The sequence below is a fragment of the Lontra canadensis genome, unplaced genomic scaffold (genome assembly GCF_010015895.1).
Source record: "Lontra canadensis isolate GAN:19392208 unplaced genomic scaffold, GSC_riverotter_1.0 scaffold48, whole genome shotgun sequence".
NCBI classification, from domain to species: domain Eukaryota; kingdom Metazoa; phylum Chordata; class Mammalia; order Carnivora; family Mustelidae; genus Lontra; species Lontra canadensis.
The window spans coordinates 7,575,844-7,595,315 of record NW_022631042.1 but is presented as its reverse complement, the minus strand read 5'-3'; the positions used below and the strand labels follow the sequence as shown (position 1 = coordinate 7,595,315).

Sequence of the window (19,472 nt, the reverse complement as noted above, 5' to 3'; positions counted from 1 at the left end):
ATATATATATATATATATATATACATATATATATATATATATATATAAAAATAAATCCAGAATAAAATATGAGAACTAGGGAAAGTTAGGGTACAGTTAGGATAACAATTAACTATGCTTCTGATTTTTGAATATGTCAATTGAGGAAGCAGAAATTCCCAGTCCTATAAAGAAATGACTTTTTGTCTGTAATATTTGTAACCAAATTGCATCTCATCCATTCAGGGGGCTAACCAGGAAAATGTGCATTACTAATAAATCATATTCAATACCTCAAAATTATTTTTCATCTCTATCTGAAACCCTCAGTTGGTTACAGGTTCTTTGGAGCACTAAAAGAACAAAATGTAAAATTAGGAAAATTGAAGAGTCAAGGCCTATGAGTAGAAGATGACAAGGAAAAAAAATCCAAGATATAAAAAACTAAATCATAAAGACTCACTAGGAAGATTAGTAGAGGGAATTATTTCCCATTAACAGGGGAGAAGAGCTGCCTTGATTAGCATATTTCCTTCTTTCTGCAATATTTTTTTCACATTTTAATAAAAGTAGACTGAATAATGGCAATAAAATGAATCCTCATAGCTTTGAAACAGTATATGTGAAATGATTTTAATAACATCATGCATTCAAAAGATGTTTATCATATAGAAACAAGTCCCCCAAACCCTCAACTAACTTTGGGGTAAGAGAAACTGATACAAGTACTGAAAATATCAAAGACCAAAGCAAGATACGAAGAGAAACAGAGGATGTTAATGTGCAGTATCTTTTAGATCTGGCTTTCAAAATTCTGAAAAAAAATAAAACACAACATTGCCTTGCAAAGTTTTATGAATATCCAAGGTTCTGAAAGAGAGAAAGAAGACTATTTCATTTTGATCTTGCTAATTCAACTGCTATTCTTCGGGGCCAAATTGGAGTAAAGATATAGTTTGATGAGAGCAAGAAGTCAATTAGGAGGAAAAAGATGAGGTCTGATCCCCCGCACTGGAGCTCTGTGGAAGGAATGAGCGTGCACAGAGACCTTCCTTCTTCAGGAACGAAGTCCACCCCCAGCCAGAAATAACTACCACACTCTTTGTCTGGTAATAAAGTAGCCAGATTTCACACTGCAATTATAATCACCTCTTATGAGGAGAAATAATGAGACAAGGCAATGGAACACAGAGCGAAAATCAGACCTAGAGAGAATGGATGGCTATAATTAGAAATACGATTAAGCTCGAACGGTGCCTGGAGAACGTGAAGACACTTAAACATGGCCACCCATCCTCAGGCTTTCTCCAAGGGCTGCAACAGCCCGAGGGTTACCCTGGGTGTTCTTACCCCTCGCTCCTCATTCGTGTATCAAATCTCTCATGCACATCGTACAAATCCTCAGAGAAGTAGAAAAACACTCTCCACACGGGATGAGTGTAAGATCCCCAAAATGCTGAATCAGTGTGAGGGCATGAAGAGGTTCAAATTACGCGCTGCTTTCAGTTTAACAGCACAGTGAGTCGGCTTTGATTTGAAGTGACATTCCTGAAACAGATCAGGATTTCAGCGTTTCCCCAATGCTGTAGTTACAATTACCACTGTCGTGCATAAGCAAGAGTTCTAAAATGACTGTCTTATGACTTTATAATCACACCCAGATACTCAGAACATTTGACAATCAGGGCTCTAACTTTCTAAACCATCCTTTTAAGAAAGGATGTCCCTCATTCATAAATGGAATATCTAATTTTAGAAGATTAGTTTAAAATAGTCCCCCAAATTTGCCCCTCCATTGCAAAGATAAAACCTAGTACAGTGTTTGGGAATAAGATCATAACATCAAGCTTCCTCCTCAAAGAAAGAAAGAAAGAAAGAAAAGAAAAGAAGAAAAAGATAAAGATCTGAGTGGATACACACATCACAGTCTCTGTGAACCCACAGGAAAATAAGCAGGGGTTAGGCTCTGGGGTGGTTTCAGAGTGGGCTATTATTCACAGGAAAACAGTGAGATTCACTATGGAGGACATAATTCTTTTGACAGTGACAGGACCTCATTCACAGAACCAGGACTGATGGTGCATACACAGTCAGCGTGCCAAGCAGCACAGGACCTGGATGTGGGTCCCTAATGGTGAACTGAGATCATTGCTAAGAACACTCAGTGATCACATAAGGGACACTCTGTTTGCTCTCTGGGAGAGGCAGTTCATTTGCACTAATTGCGGGCTTGGGGGCCTGGAGAAGGCAGCTCTGTGTACACATACTGTATTCCCTTTGTTGGCGAAGGTAGCTCTCACGGGCCCTGTTCCTCCTGGCATTGTGTATGTGTGTGTATTAAAAGAGAGATTTAGCTGCCTTTAAAATATATGTGCATTTCTAATTCCTTGCACTAGGCTTACTAATAGCTAGTGAGGGGAAGTTACAATATAATAGTGAATTACTTTCCGGAAAAGTTTAGCAGATAATTCATGAAATAAAAGAAATCCAAGAAAGCTTAACCCAATTACTGTGGTTTATAGGACTTTCTTTTCTTCAGAAAAGTTCAATCTCAAAAACAAAACAAAACACAAAACTATCTACTTATTATCCACCTATTCTGTATTTTATTTTAATTCTGGCACAGTTAGCCTACAGTGTTATATTAGTTTTGGGTGTACAATATAGTGATCCAACATCCACCTATCTATTTTTGGTATTTTCACAGAGAAATCAAATAGTTCTTATCTCTAAGAATACACATTTTCAAATATAATTCTACATCATTTTCCTTAGTTACCAAATAACTTTTGCTGAGATGTAAGATCAAGAATGTCATATCTTTCAAACTTAAATGCAGTGCACGAGGAAGACAATGAGCAGTGTAAAGTGAGTATGAAATAGAGCTACTCATGTAAAACTCTGACATTCTCTAGAGGTTAGGTTGACTAAAAAAATAAAGATTCACAAATTCTTCAAATATTTGAAGACCTATACTAATCACTGACATGGGTAAACAAAAAAATAAAAGTAGCCCTTGTCCTAGCGATGTTTACAATGTAGGTGGGCATGCCAGACATGCATGTTATGAAAAGTCAGCTACAAGTACCAGGCTAATCAATATCTTCCAAGTGAATGAAGAGTGTAAAATTGTACTTCAATAATTCAGAGATGGACAGTTTCAACTTTTCATTATGGGAGTCAACAAGTGATTTCTTGGGAATATCAACATTTTTATTGAATTTCGACTAAAAGAATAGGAGGTTACAGTATAGAGAAGGCCTTGTCAAACAGGTATCAAACAGATGAAGGTGTTTTATGAGGATGGAATAAGGATGAGAGAAGAGATGGGGGAGTGGAAGACGGGAAGATGCGGACGAAAGCTAAGAGATGTTGCAGTCAAATGTGGGATGACCTGAGGGGTTGCCCAAGGAGCTTGGAGCACCAGAAATGGAAGCTCACCCAAGTTTTGGGAAGGAAAGTTGCATGATGAAGTGCTGGTTCAAGAATCTTTAATTGATAGAAGAATAACAGGCAATCTGGTAGGAATGGAGCCTGGAGGAATGGAGATCCGTTAGGGGACTGTGGTCCACAAAGGAAGTGATAAGGCAGCAATCTGGGATAGTGATATTTGGAAAAAAGAGATAAAAACTACAGGCCCAGGGATTTTTATAGCCAATAATATATAGCAAGGCTAGGGGGAAAGAAGTATCAAAGAAGTCTGAGCTATGTGGGTGAAAAGAAGAATTTGAAAAATCAAGTCAAGGCCTTTATGAACTAATTTGCTTGTTTTATGCGAGAAGAATTTAAGAGGAATGTTGCAGTTAAGTTGCCATAGATATGCACGGAGGGGCAGTCCAGTGGGCAGTAGTCAGAAATATGGCCCTGGGACACAAGAGAAAAGTGAAGGCTGCAGGTAAATCTACGGTATTTGAAGCTATGGGGCCGGATGTCAACTCTAACAAGATAAAGGTGTCTAAATATAGGTGAGGTTAATGTCAAGGAAAGGTTTCCTGGGGATATGAATTTTAAATATCAGTTTAAAGGCAGGTTCTCTCAGATGATGTAAAGCTGTTTCATCTAACACTGCAGCCACAAATTCAGTGAAGGACAAATATAACAAAATGCAGTGTAATGAAATCCACTGAGCTGAAAGGTTGTGATTTTACCTTATGGAGGTCAGGAGTCACTTTGTCCTCAGCGTGGTTCACAGCCCAGAGAAATGTGGTGGAAAGGGGATGAGTTCAGGTACTCCTGGGTCCAGATCTCAACTCTATTACTAAATTAACTATTACCTTAGTCAAGTACCTTAAGCTAAATTTCAGAATATTCTTTGTTAAGTAAGCATACTATGATTATGGGAAAAGAGACAATATATATACTTTATGTCTAGCCCATCTTATGTATTCATTAACAGAGAGTTATAAAAACAAAAATAAAAAAATAATGGTAACTTTCAGTATCCACAAGAATTGCACTACAGTTCTAAGGATAGAACTATATTGATTTTTATCACCAAAGTGGCACATGTCAGAGAGAGAAACATTTCTGATCTGCGACACTGAAAGATCATTCTATGGCTTTTCTCAGTGATATAGGCTAACTCCATCTGTCTGATGTAATTTTGAGCAAAAAAGGGAATCTAGCATTAAGAGCTCACATGAATATTCATGGACAATGTTAGTAGAACTTCATGTAGAAATTATATATTTAAAGGTGGTCACCAACTTTATATAAATATGGCCTGAAAGTAAAAAGAATACACAGTTCTAAGTATAAGTTCAAAGGAGAAAAGATGAAGAAAATGAGTAATAGAAGTAAATCGAGGACTCCTCTAAAATCTTCTTACATAGAGAAAATAATTCATTTTGGTAAAGTATAAGGAGTTAGAGATTGGTAGGTTTGATCCTTAAATACTTGCAGAATATATTTTAAAAAATGGGATTTTTTAAATATCTACAGAGCCACATAAGTTGAATTGTATATGATTTCCAGAAATGAAAAAATTAATAAACTTTTGGCAGGTAGAAACTTATAATGCCACTTTTAAAGAGGTACAAGTGAAATAGTGGTCGTGTTGTATACACGTTGCTGAGAAACGTACTCATGCTTCTGTTTGGTGCTGTAAGACACAGGATAGCAAAGCAGCTAAGAACATGGTTTCTGGATCGATAGTTTCTATATATAAAGGCCTGTTACTGGGCAAATTACTGACCTGTAGTGCACCTCAGTGTCTTGATCTATGAAATAGTACCTAACCTATACAATCTGTTAAGACAATTAAATGAACTAGTACATATAATGAAATTAGGGAGTTCCTAGCACATGGTAAACATCTGCAAGAAGTTAATTTTTATAATATTTATTATCATTATTATCAGTATTTTTATGTAATGGAATAAAATCACCTCAGTAAGCTTTTTTCACTCTCTCAAAGCACCTCATCGATTGTACTATGTATGCTCTGAACTGACGTCTGATATTAATTGGTATTATAGGCTCCTGGTTGGTACGAGGCAGTAACTAAAATTTAAGCAACAATTTTCTCAATATTGTTGGAAGCGTCTTATATCTGGTGACTGTGTATGGGAAAAAAAACAAAGGCAGGATAAAGACCCTCTGCTGGGGGTGGAAATTGTGACAAGGTTCAGAAGGTGAGGAGCTGAGTATAGGAGGAAGGCAAAGTGAATCCTCAAGTTTCTGTTGTATAAACATAAAGAAAAACAAAGATTTCTAATAAGGAACGACAGACCCATTTCTGGCTTGGGGCTGTTTGCTCCATCTTCCAACACTGGGTGAAGATCTGCCTAATTTACCTCTCTCTCATCCGCCACAAGGGAAAGAACAAGACTGTATAAGGGCCATTTGTCCAGCTAGGCTTACAGAGCCACTGTAAGCATCTGCAAGCATTTGTGGCATCTATTAAGTATCCAGACATCCCAGATTTGACCTGGGTAGCTGTTCTCTACCAACCTCAGGCTGAGAGGTCCAGAAACAGAGATATTGTTAGGGCTGGTTAAGAAGAGTGCAAACTGATCCATTTTCCTTGGGGGCCCTTAAGACTTCCTAGCCAAACACACACACACACACACACACACACACACACACACTTCCTTGTATAACTAGTATGTATGAATTGAAAGGAATGGTGATTCACTATGATCCCCAATTAAGTAATTTTCTAGTTTATAAATCTGTGGGTCAAGAATGCTTCATTTGATTTGCCCTATACAGAGTAGAAATGAAATAGAAACCAATGATTCAGGCCCAACAAAGGACACATATTTTATATTTTTATCTATAAGGGATTAACCAGTAAGAAACTCTGTAACTGCTCTTTGATCCCCAACTTCTGCTTCTTTTATGCTTATTGCTTCTACCTGGCTAAATCATTTGGCTTCTCACATCAAAGATAACTAAGAAAACTATGTACTACTGTCAACTTAATTTATATCTATTCCATAACGAAAAGTAAATATTTTGACAAAGGTATTTCAGAATCAAAAAAGAAAATGTATCTAATTGCTTGAAAATTAACTGTAAACCTGTAAATTATTTTCTTCTCATATACATTTACTTAGCTCTTCACCTTCTGAACCTCATCACATTTTTTTCCAGCACAGGGTTGTAGTAAACAAGTTACATTATGTACCAATAGTAATTTTTAGCATTTGTATCCAGAAATCATTTGTACCAGTGATTGGTAGGATTAGAGCATGTTTTTCACCATTACATTAATGAAGGAAGTTGTCCTCCTCTGAGTAATCAAGATGAAACCCCTTCTTAGGGTTTTACACCTTGATTGGCACAGATTAGATTCTGGTCTCCTTATGTTCAAGGAAGGGAATTTTTACAGGTACTATGAAAAAGGAAGATAAAAAACAAGCTCATAAAACTTTGATAAAAATAGTTGAGCATGAAAATTCAATTACATCACTATAGAAACAGTACAGTGATAATTAAAAACATAGATATCAGAGCCATTATAGGAAATATATTTGAATAGTATGTATGCAAAGCACACAGGTTTACATTTTTAAGAGCTTTAACATGGTTCTTAGATTTTCAATGCTTACTGATACGCTGTTATTAAAAAATAAATAACTAAAACAAAACTATGGAAACTTACTTTAAGCTTAGAGGCTACAAGAACGCCGTATATTTGCTTCAACATTTAATTATGAATAATATAATGATAAATATCTCTTATAATAAAAAATTTGGCACTCTGTTAGTAATAAGCACAAGAAAACAGCAAACCCACTCTTTATCTGCCTGATATTCTTCATATACATGATATGATAGATCATAAATCAAAGAGATAAAATGTCTTCTTGTTTTCAGAGTAGGTGAGTAGATGCCTTCATCAAGTCAGTGTATAAAGATGCTTTCTCCGATGATAAGGGTGGAGAGAAAAATATACAGACGTGGTGTAACTCTGGTCATTTTGAGGACAGTGTTCACTGAAGTTGTTAACTAAATCACATGACAGCCTCTTTTTACAGAACCGTGAGTACAGTACGGTTTCTGAAGACAGATTTCCCTAATATTCATGAGCAAAGACCCCCGAACTTTGCACAATCATATTCATGACTTGTAACATTTTCTACGATGTAGTAACCATTCATTATATGGCCATCAATACTGTGCAAGTGAAACCAAAAACTGAGGAACTTGAATTAGTTGCATGATGTGTCAAAATTAGAACAAAAGGATATAAGAATTGCACCTTTCCTTTTGATATCATGATCTTCTCTCTCTGAAAGTGACTGTAATCATACACACACACACACATACACACACACACACACACACACACACACGTGTAAGTGACTAACCTGGTGTTACTACTACTCCATTTCCATTGACCACAGGTCTCTCTTCCTCTTCTTCCTCAGGAGGCTCTATACTTGCTTTCTCCATGTTGCTCACTGATTTATTCCTCTTCCGTTTTCCTTCAGCACTTGGAGTGGCTCCTGGAAGAATCTGGTCTGTCACATTTAATAATAAGGGTGCTGGTTCTGCTGGAGGCTTTGGCGTGCCGTAGTAATTGTCTGCAAGTGATACCAAAACATTATGGAATTAAATATTTCTCTTACTGTGTGTGTAATCTGTAAAGAATGGAAATTATATTGACAAATGTGTATCCTGTTTCTTACATATATTTTACACACATACATACATATGGCTTTATATCCTTTCACATTTTTATATATATCTTTATTTGTTGCTATTATTATATTGGGCTTTAATGCTTATATAAAGATAAAAATTTCCTCTTCATTCTCACCTTTTGCCAAACCAAAATATAGTCTTATGTATTAGTCTCATATGGTACAAAGGAACTTCAAAATTAGTTTAAAAATTTGATAAGCTTTGATTACAGCCTTTTTAAAAATAATTCTGTCCGAATGAGGGTGCAGGTAACCCTCTTTTTTTTTTTTTCCTAAGATTTATTTATTTGAGAGAGAGAGATAAATTGAGACTGTGTGAGCATGGGGGAGGGAAAGAGGGAGAGGGAGAGGAAGAGATGCCCCACTGAGTGTGGAGCTGGATAGGCAAGGCTCAAACTCAGGAACCCAGGATCATGACCTGAATGGAAACCAAGAGTCAGATGCCTAACTGACTGAGCTACCCAGGCACCCCATGTAGCCTTTTTTTTTTTTTTTTTTTTTTAAAAAAGCATATCACACAACATTCTGGAAGGGCAAAGCATATTGTGCTTTTCTCCAGCTTTCAAAGGGCTCTGGCTGTCTTCCTTCATGGTCACAGCATCGTGCCCAGAGAGGTATTGCCAGGCCAGTATAGTGGTTCCCGTGGCTGCTGACAGTGGGCCTGCTGCCCTGATCATTCTTCAGACTATCACCGCTCTTTTCCCCACAGCTATGGAATATTTGATTCTCCCACCAGTCAGTTAGACTTCTTAAAGAAGGAGACAGATTCTTATTTCTCCCTGTAATAACCACCTAACACACAGCAGACATGGAATCGACACTTACTAAGTGAGCATCTTGATATAGTTAAGGTGAATTGTTTATAGTTTAACATTTTGATTGGTAAAGAACATAGTGGTACTTTCTAAAACCAGTGTTATACTTTTAGCACCAACTTCAAGCCCACATTGGTGTTTTCATTTAATTGAATAATTTATGCACTCATTTGCTACTCATTCATTACAATCTTTATTTAGTACTGGGTCTGCACCCAGGCACTCCAATAAGTTTGAGGAAAAAATGATGACTGTAAAACAATCCTTGTCTTCCAGATGTTCAACAGGGTAGAAGACAGGTGCACCTGACATCAAGCAGATAAGATTATAACCATAAATGGAACTAAGTACTGCTATCAAAGAGGCACAGAGGAGAAAGCACGTCTCACTATCTGCAGAGGCCACTGAAGGCAACAGGGAAAACAGTGTGCTGTGCAAGAAACAACCCTGAGCTGGAAGTCCTGGGCTCTAGACTTGGCTTTTCTATTACAACTACAATTCAAGGAAGTTCCTTAACTTCACTGAGCCTCAATTTCTTTATCTGTATATCAGGAATAGCAATTCTTGTTATACCTATAGGTTGCCAATAACCAAAACCTACTGTAGCCATGTTAAACATGATAAGCATGTGCTGAGAAGAAATGAGACGGTCAGTTGAGGGTAGAAGCTGAAAAATTTGGGGGAAAATAGGCAGAAACAAAGGAGTCTGGTCAAAACATGCAAGTTGTCACTTGGGTCCCAGACGCTGAGAGTCCAGGCAATTCCACGGCTGTGGACACAACCCCTCCCTGCCACTCCTTTGCCTGGAATGAGCCCCCATCTCTCCTCAGGAGCTCTGATGTGCTCATTTCCAGGAAAACTCTCAGGCAGGGTTGTCTCATTGGCTGAGCCTCAGTCAAGGAAGAGCCTGTGAGTGGCCAAATTAGGGCAGGAGAGTGGCTGGCTGCTCTCCTTCGATTTCGGGAGAGGGAGGCAGGGCTCTACCCAGGAGGGAAGGGTCCTGGGGTGGTGGGTCAGCAGAAATGACCAATGCCTAAGACACTTGGCCTCTTCGTTGGGTTATTGCGAAGATGAAGAGTGTCTGAGGAAGTGCTTCATAAACTGTAAAATTGCCATGGTTTTCACGGCAGTGTAAACCTCACGCTGGCACTCGGTGACTACTCTAAAGGCTAGCTCATATACTAATGCTGTTGCTCATTTCATGGGTATTCACAGTTGTAAGGGAAATACAAGGAGGAAAAAAAATACCATCATGTACAGTGGTTCTTATAGATGTAAAACTTTTATACAGAAGTCTGCAAAGTGGATGACATATATTTTGCTAAAGGTTACTTTCTAATTTAATTTAGAGCATTTCAAATGAATCAGACTTCTAAATGTACTTGCTGAATTCTGAGCAAACACAAACTGCTAGTTACTTCTTAGAAGTCTGTAATATCTCAGCATCCCCAAGGGCTTGCACCATTCTCAGTACCCAGCTATGCTGTCTAGGGAATCTCAATACTCAACTGCTTATTCAATAAACATAAAGTAAAACTAGTAAATAACCAGTGTGTCCCAATACATAATATACTTGTAAGTAGTAGTCTGAGAATATTAATACCTTCAGGTGTATACAGTAGTGAGAAAAATGGAACACATGTCAGTGTCCTCCCCGCAACTTGTCTTTTATAGTTTAAATCTCCCTGAAGTAGAAACATAACCTTTTATTTATTAGAAATGAATTCATATCTTGGGCTAAAAATAAATATGAAGTAACAGATCCTGATGAATTTATATTGCTAAATAATTACACCTATTGGCACGTAACGTGATTATAAATTATATAGTAATATTCTATTTCTATAATTTAATTTATGAAAATAAGAATTCAGATTACATTTTAGATGTAAAACTGTATGAATCATTAGCTAAAATGTTAAGATTATCTTCATAGCAATAATAAGAGCAATTTAGAAGAGGCACAGAAATAACCCATACCATTACTACACTTGAGAAATATAATATGCCAAACCCAATGCATAGAACTAGGCAACTAGAAATACCTAAACTAAGTTGAAGAATTAGCCAGGTAGTCAGAGCACTAAGCCATTGAAAAGATTCCCTGATGGAAGTATATAAAAATCCATATACTAAGGGTAAAGTATGCCTTTTAGGTAACACAACAGCATGATTTCAGAAGAAAATAAACACCAAACTGTTTTTAAATATAGTTTAGAATAGTGTCCCGTTAAGAATGAAATGCCTCGGGGCGCCTGGGTGGCTCAGTGGGTTAAAGCCTCTGCCTTCGGCTCAGGTCATGCATGATCCCAGGGTCCTGGGATAGAGCCCCGCATTGGGCTCTCTGCAAAGCAGCAAGCCTGCTTCCCTTCCTCTTTCTCTGCCTGCCTCTCTGCCTACTTGTGATCTCTGTCTGTCAAATAATAAATAAAATCTTAAAAAAAAAAAAGAATGAAATGTCTCTATGCACGGTGCCAAGCATTTAGAATATCTAAAATCCCAGAATATCATGACAATATGGTGTAATATTTAACTGCACAGATCATGCTGAAACAGACTGTCTTTGAATCCTGTGTCCCCTAAACTGGCTGCCTCTTTCCATCCTTACATTTCTCTAGTTAAACTGGGAACATGGGGCTGTAAGATGACTATAGTCAAAACAGCAACTACCATGACTAGTACTATGACTACCATCACTACCATTACAATTTACTGAGCTGGACAGTGTAACAGACATTTTATTGATGCACCCTTAGATTAAATGGGAGCTAGAATAACACCTACCCCTCAGTGCTGTCATAGGGATTGATGATAATGAAGGGGCATATAATGTGCCTAGCTCAGAACAGGTCTCAGTATATGATGGCTATCTTGGACACTTATTCATCAGGAAACTGTATGAAATCACTGTCTCTGTAGTTAAAAAAATACGGAATCTCTAAAAATTAAACAGTTGACCAATACTATACATGAAGTGAGTGGAAAATCTGTATCTCTTTGACGTAAGAACTTCATCTCTTCAAAATACTATGTTGCCGCTCAAGAGAAAGAAAAAAAAAAAAAAAGTGTGATGAAATCTGCAATCTGCCCTGAACTGACAGGAAAGAACTTCATTCAAAGCCACAACCAATGGGAGAGGGTGGGGAGGGGGATGGGGAGGCGCCCCACTGGCTCAGTTGCTAGAGCATCAGGACTCTTGATCTTGGTCTTGTAAATTTCACCCCACACTGGGTGTAGAGATTACTTAAAAATCTTAATAAAGGGGCACCTGGATGGCTCAGTGGGTTGAGCCTCTGCCTTTAGCTCAGGTCATGGTCTTGGGGTTCTGGGATTGAGTGCTGCATCGGGCTCTCTGCTCTGTGGGGAGCCTGCTTCCCCCTCTCTCTGTGCCTGCCTCTCTGCCTACTTGTGATCTCTCTATGTCAAAAAAATAAATAAAATCTTTTAAAAATTTTTTCATAAAAAAAAAGTCACAACCATTAGGCACAAATTATTACTTTCAAAAAGGAAAGGTAATAATTGCTACCAAATAATAAAGTTGGGACATTTTGGGTCACTTTATTCCCTCTCCCCCCTTCCAAAAATGTACATGTGGTGCATGCCTGCACGCATATGAGTGTTTTGGGGGTGAGGGGGGATATAGGCTTTTCTAGTCTACTCTTCTCTGAATATATATGTATTTATAAAAGATGATGTACTCATTAGCAGTTTCATGTGAGTTTAATATAAAATTTTACTTTGTTGAATATCATGACAAAATCAAATGATATATGAAATTGCTCACTTATTTCTATTATAATTAGGATAATCTATACATTAGACAGTGTTATTTTTAATCAACACCTGAGGGAAAAGACAATTATTTGAGGAACTTGATTTATTCCTCAGCTTTTTAAGTACTTAAAAGAATGAATTTTTTCCTCATAAAGTTATAGTTATAAAAGAGTGAAACAGGGTGGATGCACCTATATCTGACATCATAAACATGGAAAAGCTTTCTAGAAATCTGAATAAAAAGAATACTCTAAAAAAGGTCAGTAATTGGTTTTATAAAAAAAAAATCTAATAACTGCCCATTTACAATGGCCACTGTACTAATTTCTTATAAAGGAAGAGGGACTAAAAGAGACTACACTGTTATGAACTAAACTTGCTGAGAAAGTCTTTGGAAAATCTAATCCATTACCCACTCTTATGCAGACCCATTCCTAAGTCATCCAGGAGAGACTTTTCTTTTTTAAGATTTTATTTATTTATTTGACAGACAGAGGGCACAGGTAGGCAGAGAGGCAGGCAGAGAGAGAAGGGGAAGCAGGAGCTGAGCAAAAAGCCCTATGCAGGGCTCGATCCCAGGACCCTGGAATCATGACCTGAGCTGAAAGCAGAGGCTTTAACCCACTGAGCCACCCTGGCTCCCCCTAAAATAGTTTTCTAAATAACTTCTCATGGCATACACTTGAAGACTACCAAGGAATTATTTCTCTCCTTAGTAGACCAAATAACCTTTTCAAATAGTCTAAGTTTTTAAAATTATGTTTTTATCTTTTTCTAACCCATTCTAGGTGTTTGTTGGTTTCACATTCATTTCAATGGAAAAATAAGGCGGGGGAACAGGAGACTATTTCAGTGAATTATAAACTGTTTTCTTTTCTGTACCCTTGGTCTTATTGAAGGAGAATAGACACCAAAATAGCATTTTCTGAGACATACCATATTCTTTATGAATTTAGGTTCTGATATTAAGATAAAAAGTAGGAATGACACTAAAAACTAATTTTAGGTATAGGGAAATATAACACTCTGAACTGGAATATCTTGAAATGCTTTTATTTATTTTCAATGTGTTTTCCCTTTAAGCAAGATCAATTTTCATGATGGGAACATGTGGTTTGTTATTTAGTGCTTTTGGTTTTTTAAGTAGCATACTTAGATCCTTTGGGTGTGTAATAATAACATGTAGAATTTACATCAAATGGTCATAGTTCATTCCATATGGCACCCAAGTGGAGCTGAGATTTAGAAAGATAATATTCTTGTCTTCAACATACCTCGCAGATTAAAGTCTTGACCCTCATTTCTCCCCAATATTCTCAGTGATTTTATTCCCATTTTGGTAACCAGAAAGAATCAATTTCAGATAATGGTTTAGTAGAAAAGAGATGATTGCTTATAGGCACTCTGGGGCATGCATACAACACAGCCCATCACTGGGATCCCTAGAGAGCCTGAGAATCTGTCCTTGTGTTGGAAACAGTTTATGGCAAAATTTAAGAGGTTGTGAATCTCAGCATTTGTGTTATATAGTTTTATAAATGAAGCAAACAGTTTGATACCTGGCCTCCTTAATGGCACTGGCAAAATCTGACTTTGACATCAAATGGAAATAAGAGATTCAGAGTTCCAGATCTATTCATAATTATTTATGTTAGAAAACTTGATGGATCATAAACAATCATTTTTATCCACATCAGAGATTTAGATTTTTATTAATAGAAAGAGCTAAATCATGAACGCATTCAAATTTTAAGACATGTTTAACATATTACACGAGGGATATTAATGAGTTAAAATTAGTATCAAAAACCATGAAAACACTTGTCAGCCATGGCAAAAATCAGTCAAATGGGCCCAGAGTTAGTGTTTTAGAAATTCTGTAAGTACAAAACAAAGTTGGTAAATGCAATTTAGACAATAGTCTACTTTTTTAAAATTACACTTCCTACCAGAAAACAAGACTCAGAGTCTCACTTAAGAATGCACGTGTCTACTGGTTTTTGAAGTCACTTTTGTAAGCAGCTCTGATACTTAAGTTTGGTTCCCCCCCAAAAGGTCTCATTCCCTCTTCGTGTCATATGTAGTTATTAGCCTCAGGCCAAGATGCAAAAACTCTGTGACCTCAAAAGATAAGGTCTTTTTCTCTTGTGGAGAAAACATTAATCTCCTATGTGCCAGGGATAGGAACAACATCTAAAATGGTATTTTGTCACTTATACCTGCACCAAATAATAAATTGCTTTATTCTGCAGAAATTCAATGTTAACTGTGACTTCCAAAATGTGCACAGTGGTGCAAACAATGGGAAAGTGTCGATTTTTTATATGCCAAATTGGATTATTATGCAACAAACTCTACCTAAGAATTTCAGGTTTATTTTAAATTAAACGTTTATTGTTTTTACAATATGATTCCCAATGACACACAATCTTTTTGTAACTGCCTTCAACTGTCTATCAGTGCTCTCCAGCAATCATACAGATGACTTAATTTAACATCTTCTGAAACTTGTCTGCAACGTTTTGTAGGTTCCTTCTGGTCATTCTGACTGAATTTTCATTTATTCGTGTTAGCAATGTGGACAGGCATAAGACACATCTTTACTAAATCTAACTGCTCACAGACTAGGGAGGGTAGATGGTTTGCTTATTTAAAGGGAATCGCATACCCTTCTCTTTAGTGACTCTTCCTTTCAGGCATTATTTGGAAGAGTTGAGAACATTTCCCTTCTTTGCCAAATAACATATGAACAGAAGTTAGGCAAGAAATCCACAAGAGAACAGAAGGAAGTTACATACAATTTCTCAATGTCAAATGTACATCTACTTGCAAAGGAAAGCATTTGAACATTTATAATTATAGCAACATCAAAAAGTGTACAAGCCCACTTCACGAGCGTATCGTATTTAAATAATATTAAATCCCTTACAGCAGCAATGCCCAGTAAAAATGTAATCTGAGCCACAAATATAAGTTACACATGAAATTTACATTCTTCTAGTTAGCTACACTTAAAAAAAAAGGAAAAGAAGATGAAAATTATTTTAACATGATTTTGCTTTGTACAATATAGCAAAAATATTATCATTTCAATATATGAGCAATATAAAAGTTATGAATGCAATATTTTTACTTTCTTTCTTACTAAGACTTTAAAACCCAACGTATAGTTTACTCTTAGAGCACATCTTACTTTGGACACACCCCATTTCAAGGGCTCAAGAGCAGTATTTGAATAGTGGCTACTATACTGGACATCATAGCCTCAGATAATCCCTTTTATCAAGTAACATTTTAGGTTACCATATTATCACCTGACTGGCTCATTTTTCTCATAAACAGTAAAGTGAAAACCTCTGCTTTAAATGACTAGGTAAACTGAATAAACACCAGAAAATAATAACAATTTCAAGTGACATTGTGTCAATGACATTTCTCTTGTATAATTGCTTTGCTGCACTAAGTACATATAAAATATTATTTTTTTAAAGATTTTATTTATTTATTTGAGAGAGAGAGAGAGAGAGAGAACAAGCAGTGGGGAGCGGCAGAGGGAGAAATGGAGAAGCAGGCTCCCTGCTGAGAGGAGAGCTGGATGTGGGGCTCAACCCCAGGACCCTGAGATCATGACCTGAGTGGAGGGTAGACACTTAACCAAATGAGCCACCCAGGCACCCTCTGGTAAAATATTATTAATGACCAAACAAATGTATATCTCCTAACAATGCTCTTCCATCCTGTTTCTTAATCATCTATCTTATCACTTTATCTTGTATTAACTTGAAAAATCCACATTTGACTATCAAGTTACAGGTTAAAAGAGGTGAAAAAAACCAAATATTTCATGTAAATAATGTAAATCTGAACTTGTATGAGGACCCTGTTCTTCTGTACAAATAGAAGGCTAAAGAACTCTCTTTACAATCAGTCACAACACACAGAGAGAGGAATTGCTGACTCATGGTAGTGATGTAAAAACAGATCAATTATTCATATTGTTGTCCCTTTCTTGCTCTCTCTCTAGCAACATACTCTCATTCTGAGTATCTGTAGTGTTTGGTACCAAGTGCCTCACTTTCCTTTTAATAGGCTCCTACTTTGATACCTCATGCTCATAACAATTCAAATTTTCTTTTTCCTCTATACAGTATATGTGTCCTATTTCTGATTTCCTTTGGGTCTTGTTAAATGACTGGGTTTTAACACTTCAATGAACTAATTTAAAAGAAGATACTGATGACTAAAAGTGCCTTAATATATCCCATATAACGCTTGCATTTTAACAGTATTTAAAGCTAAACACTAAAAAGTTAATCATGAAATTTGGGCTACTGGCCAATTCAGTGGTAGAACATAATTTTCAGAAGCACCTTAGATGCTATCCACAAAAGAAGTGTTTTCCTGGTAGTCAAGGCACTCAGTGGGTAAATGTGATGACCTTTGGGGAACTTATGCAAAATGTCAAAGCAAAGATTTTTGGAAAACAGCACTGAAAAAAATAATTTATGATTCCAGTTAGTAACAAACTTACATGTCTGAAAACCAGGAGTGGAAACCATTTTCAATTGTGTTAATTATTGCAATTAATTGTTTAAGGTTTTAAAGTGTCTAGTGAGCTCAGGGCTTAAGAGGCAGTCCCTTCACATCTCAGTAAATAAAAAAGCAGAAATGAAAATTTGATGAATTTTTAAATGGGCATTTGTACAAAACTCAGTGGATGCCTGGAGATAGTCATCTTGATTAAATTTACTTTTTCAAAAATTGATAGAGGAAACTGAACCTTTCAAGGACAATATTATTTTTCTCACACAACATTTATAGCTTGTCATATAACTTCCTTCTCTCAATGGTGCTATTAACTGTGATAGTTTAAGATCACTAAGAAATTAAAGAGACCTCTAAGACTTTCTTTTTTCACTGCCTTGCAAGTACAATACCCAGTTGAAATTATGATTAATTTTAATTTGATTGTTGGTTAATGATGAAAGAAATTTGCCAAATATCTAATTTCTAATCCTCAGCTGCTAATAAAAGTCAGAAAAACAGTATGAAAGAATTTCACTTCTCTCTGAAGAATTTGTCTTCTGCATTTTTTCCAAGCTTGCCATAGTGGAAAGAATTCTGCACACAGTAGAGGATCTGGGTTCTAACTGAGGCTCTACACTAAACCCCTACAAGAGCTTGGATTAGGCATTAAACTCCTCCAAATCTTAGTTTTCTCACTTGTGAAATGATGGAATTGGGTCACAGTTCTGAAATATTCGGCTCCAAAGTTCTGCAATGGAAAATTTCAAAGAATCTAATGACAACAGGTTGTATTTCTTCACCATCATATTAGAAAGTCCTGAACTGAAACAGAGAATGGCAATAAAATGTAGTCAACAGTTTCAATTACTTGAGAGCCTGTACTTACCTGCTTTCTTGACATAAATGTGTAGAACTACCATTTTATTCTCTATTTCTTTGCCCATTCCCTTTTGGGAAGGTGGTTGCGGTTGCAGAGTATTTCTATTTTTGTTCCAAGCCTTTCATTTGCATCCATCCCTTTTGGTGAATTAGACAGTCTTTAAGTATATCCCCACAAGATGTGAACTGTGATTACTTTGTGGACAGCCATATTTAACCACTTCAACTTCGTATTTTAGTCCATGTGACACTTTAAATATTTCTGATTTTTTTAGTCAGCATATTCATTGCGATCATCTTGGGTGAGACATTTACAAACATAAATCCTAAGTCCTGGAGTATGCTTAAAGCTAGCTGGTGTAATTTAGATGTAAATAGAACCAATTTATAAGCCAGGAGAACAATGAACAATGGAAAAGGCTAAAGAAAATAAGATTTGGTATCTTAAGCATAAGGCTTTTTCTGTACAGTAATAACAAAAATTGCTTTTCTCTGAATCAACATAAACAAAATCTATGAAAATCAACTTCATCACAAAGAAAACTATCAGAACTACTGGCACTTTACAGTTCAAATGCCAGAAACCAACCATTAAGTCTTTAAAGATGAACATTTTATTGGGTATACTTCCCCTACTCCTCAAATTTTTACATTATAATTTTGTCTATCACATCATCTTTCTCATTTGTAGTAAATTATGAAAGTACCAGAAATACTAGTTTATTTGTTTAAGATTTTTATTTATTTGAGAGAGAGAGAGAGCTCAAGCAAAGGGAAAGGCAGGCTCCCCATTGAGCAGGGGAGCCCCAGCATGGGGCTTGATCCCAGGACCCCAGGATGCTTAATCAACTGAGCCACCCAGGCAACCCTCAAAAATACAAATTCATTGTAGAAAAATTGTTCATTAATAAAGAAAGAAAAAAACAGAGGGAGGAATTCAAGTCAAGAAAAGTTCCAAAAAGAAATGGAAAAAAAGGAAGAAAAAGGAGAAATAGGAAGAGGAAAGGAAAGATAGAAAGAAAAGAAAGGAAAGAATGAAGATGAAGAGAACGAGGAGGTAATAAAGGACTGTGAAGTGTCTTCCTATGAAGCTACAGAGTTCTAAAATGATTCCTGAGGTGATATTCTGACTCAAAGCCATGCATATGTGGCCATCCGTCATCACCTAATAGCTGGTAACATCAGTGACACTGTCCAATATAACGGCCATTTGCTACATCTGGTCACTGTGGACTTGAAATGTGGCTGGTTTGCCTTAAGATGTGCTACAGCATAAAACACACACTAAATTTTGAAGACTTGGTACATAAAAAAATAAAGCAACCCAGTAATCATTTTATGTTAA

At 36.5% G+C, this 19,472-nt stretch overlaps 1 protein-coding gene across 7 annotated transcripts in view; it reads right to left on the bottom strand.

The window, feature by feature from the left end:
• MAGI2 (membrane associated guanylate kinase, WW and PDZ domain containing 2) overlaps positions 1-19,472 on the bottom strand; it is a 1,351,061-nt gene that overhangs the window by 471,491 nt on the left and 860,098 nt on the right. For all 7 annotated transcript variants that reach the window (XM_032873261.1, XM_032873263.1, XM_032873262.1 and 4 more), the window contains one exon: positions 7,797-8,012. In XM_032873261.1, the coding sequence (XP_032729152.1) occupies positions 7,797-8,012 (216 nt within the window). The remainder of the gene's footprint in view (positions 1-7,796; positions 8,013-19,472) is intronic.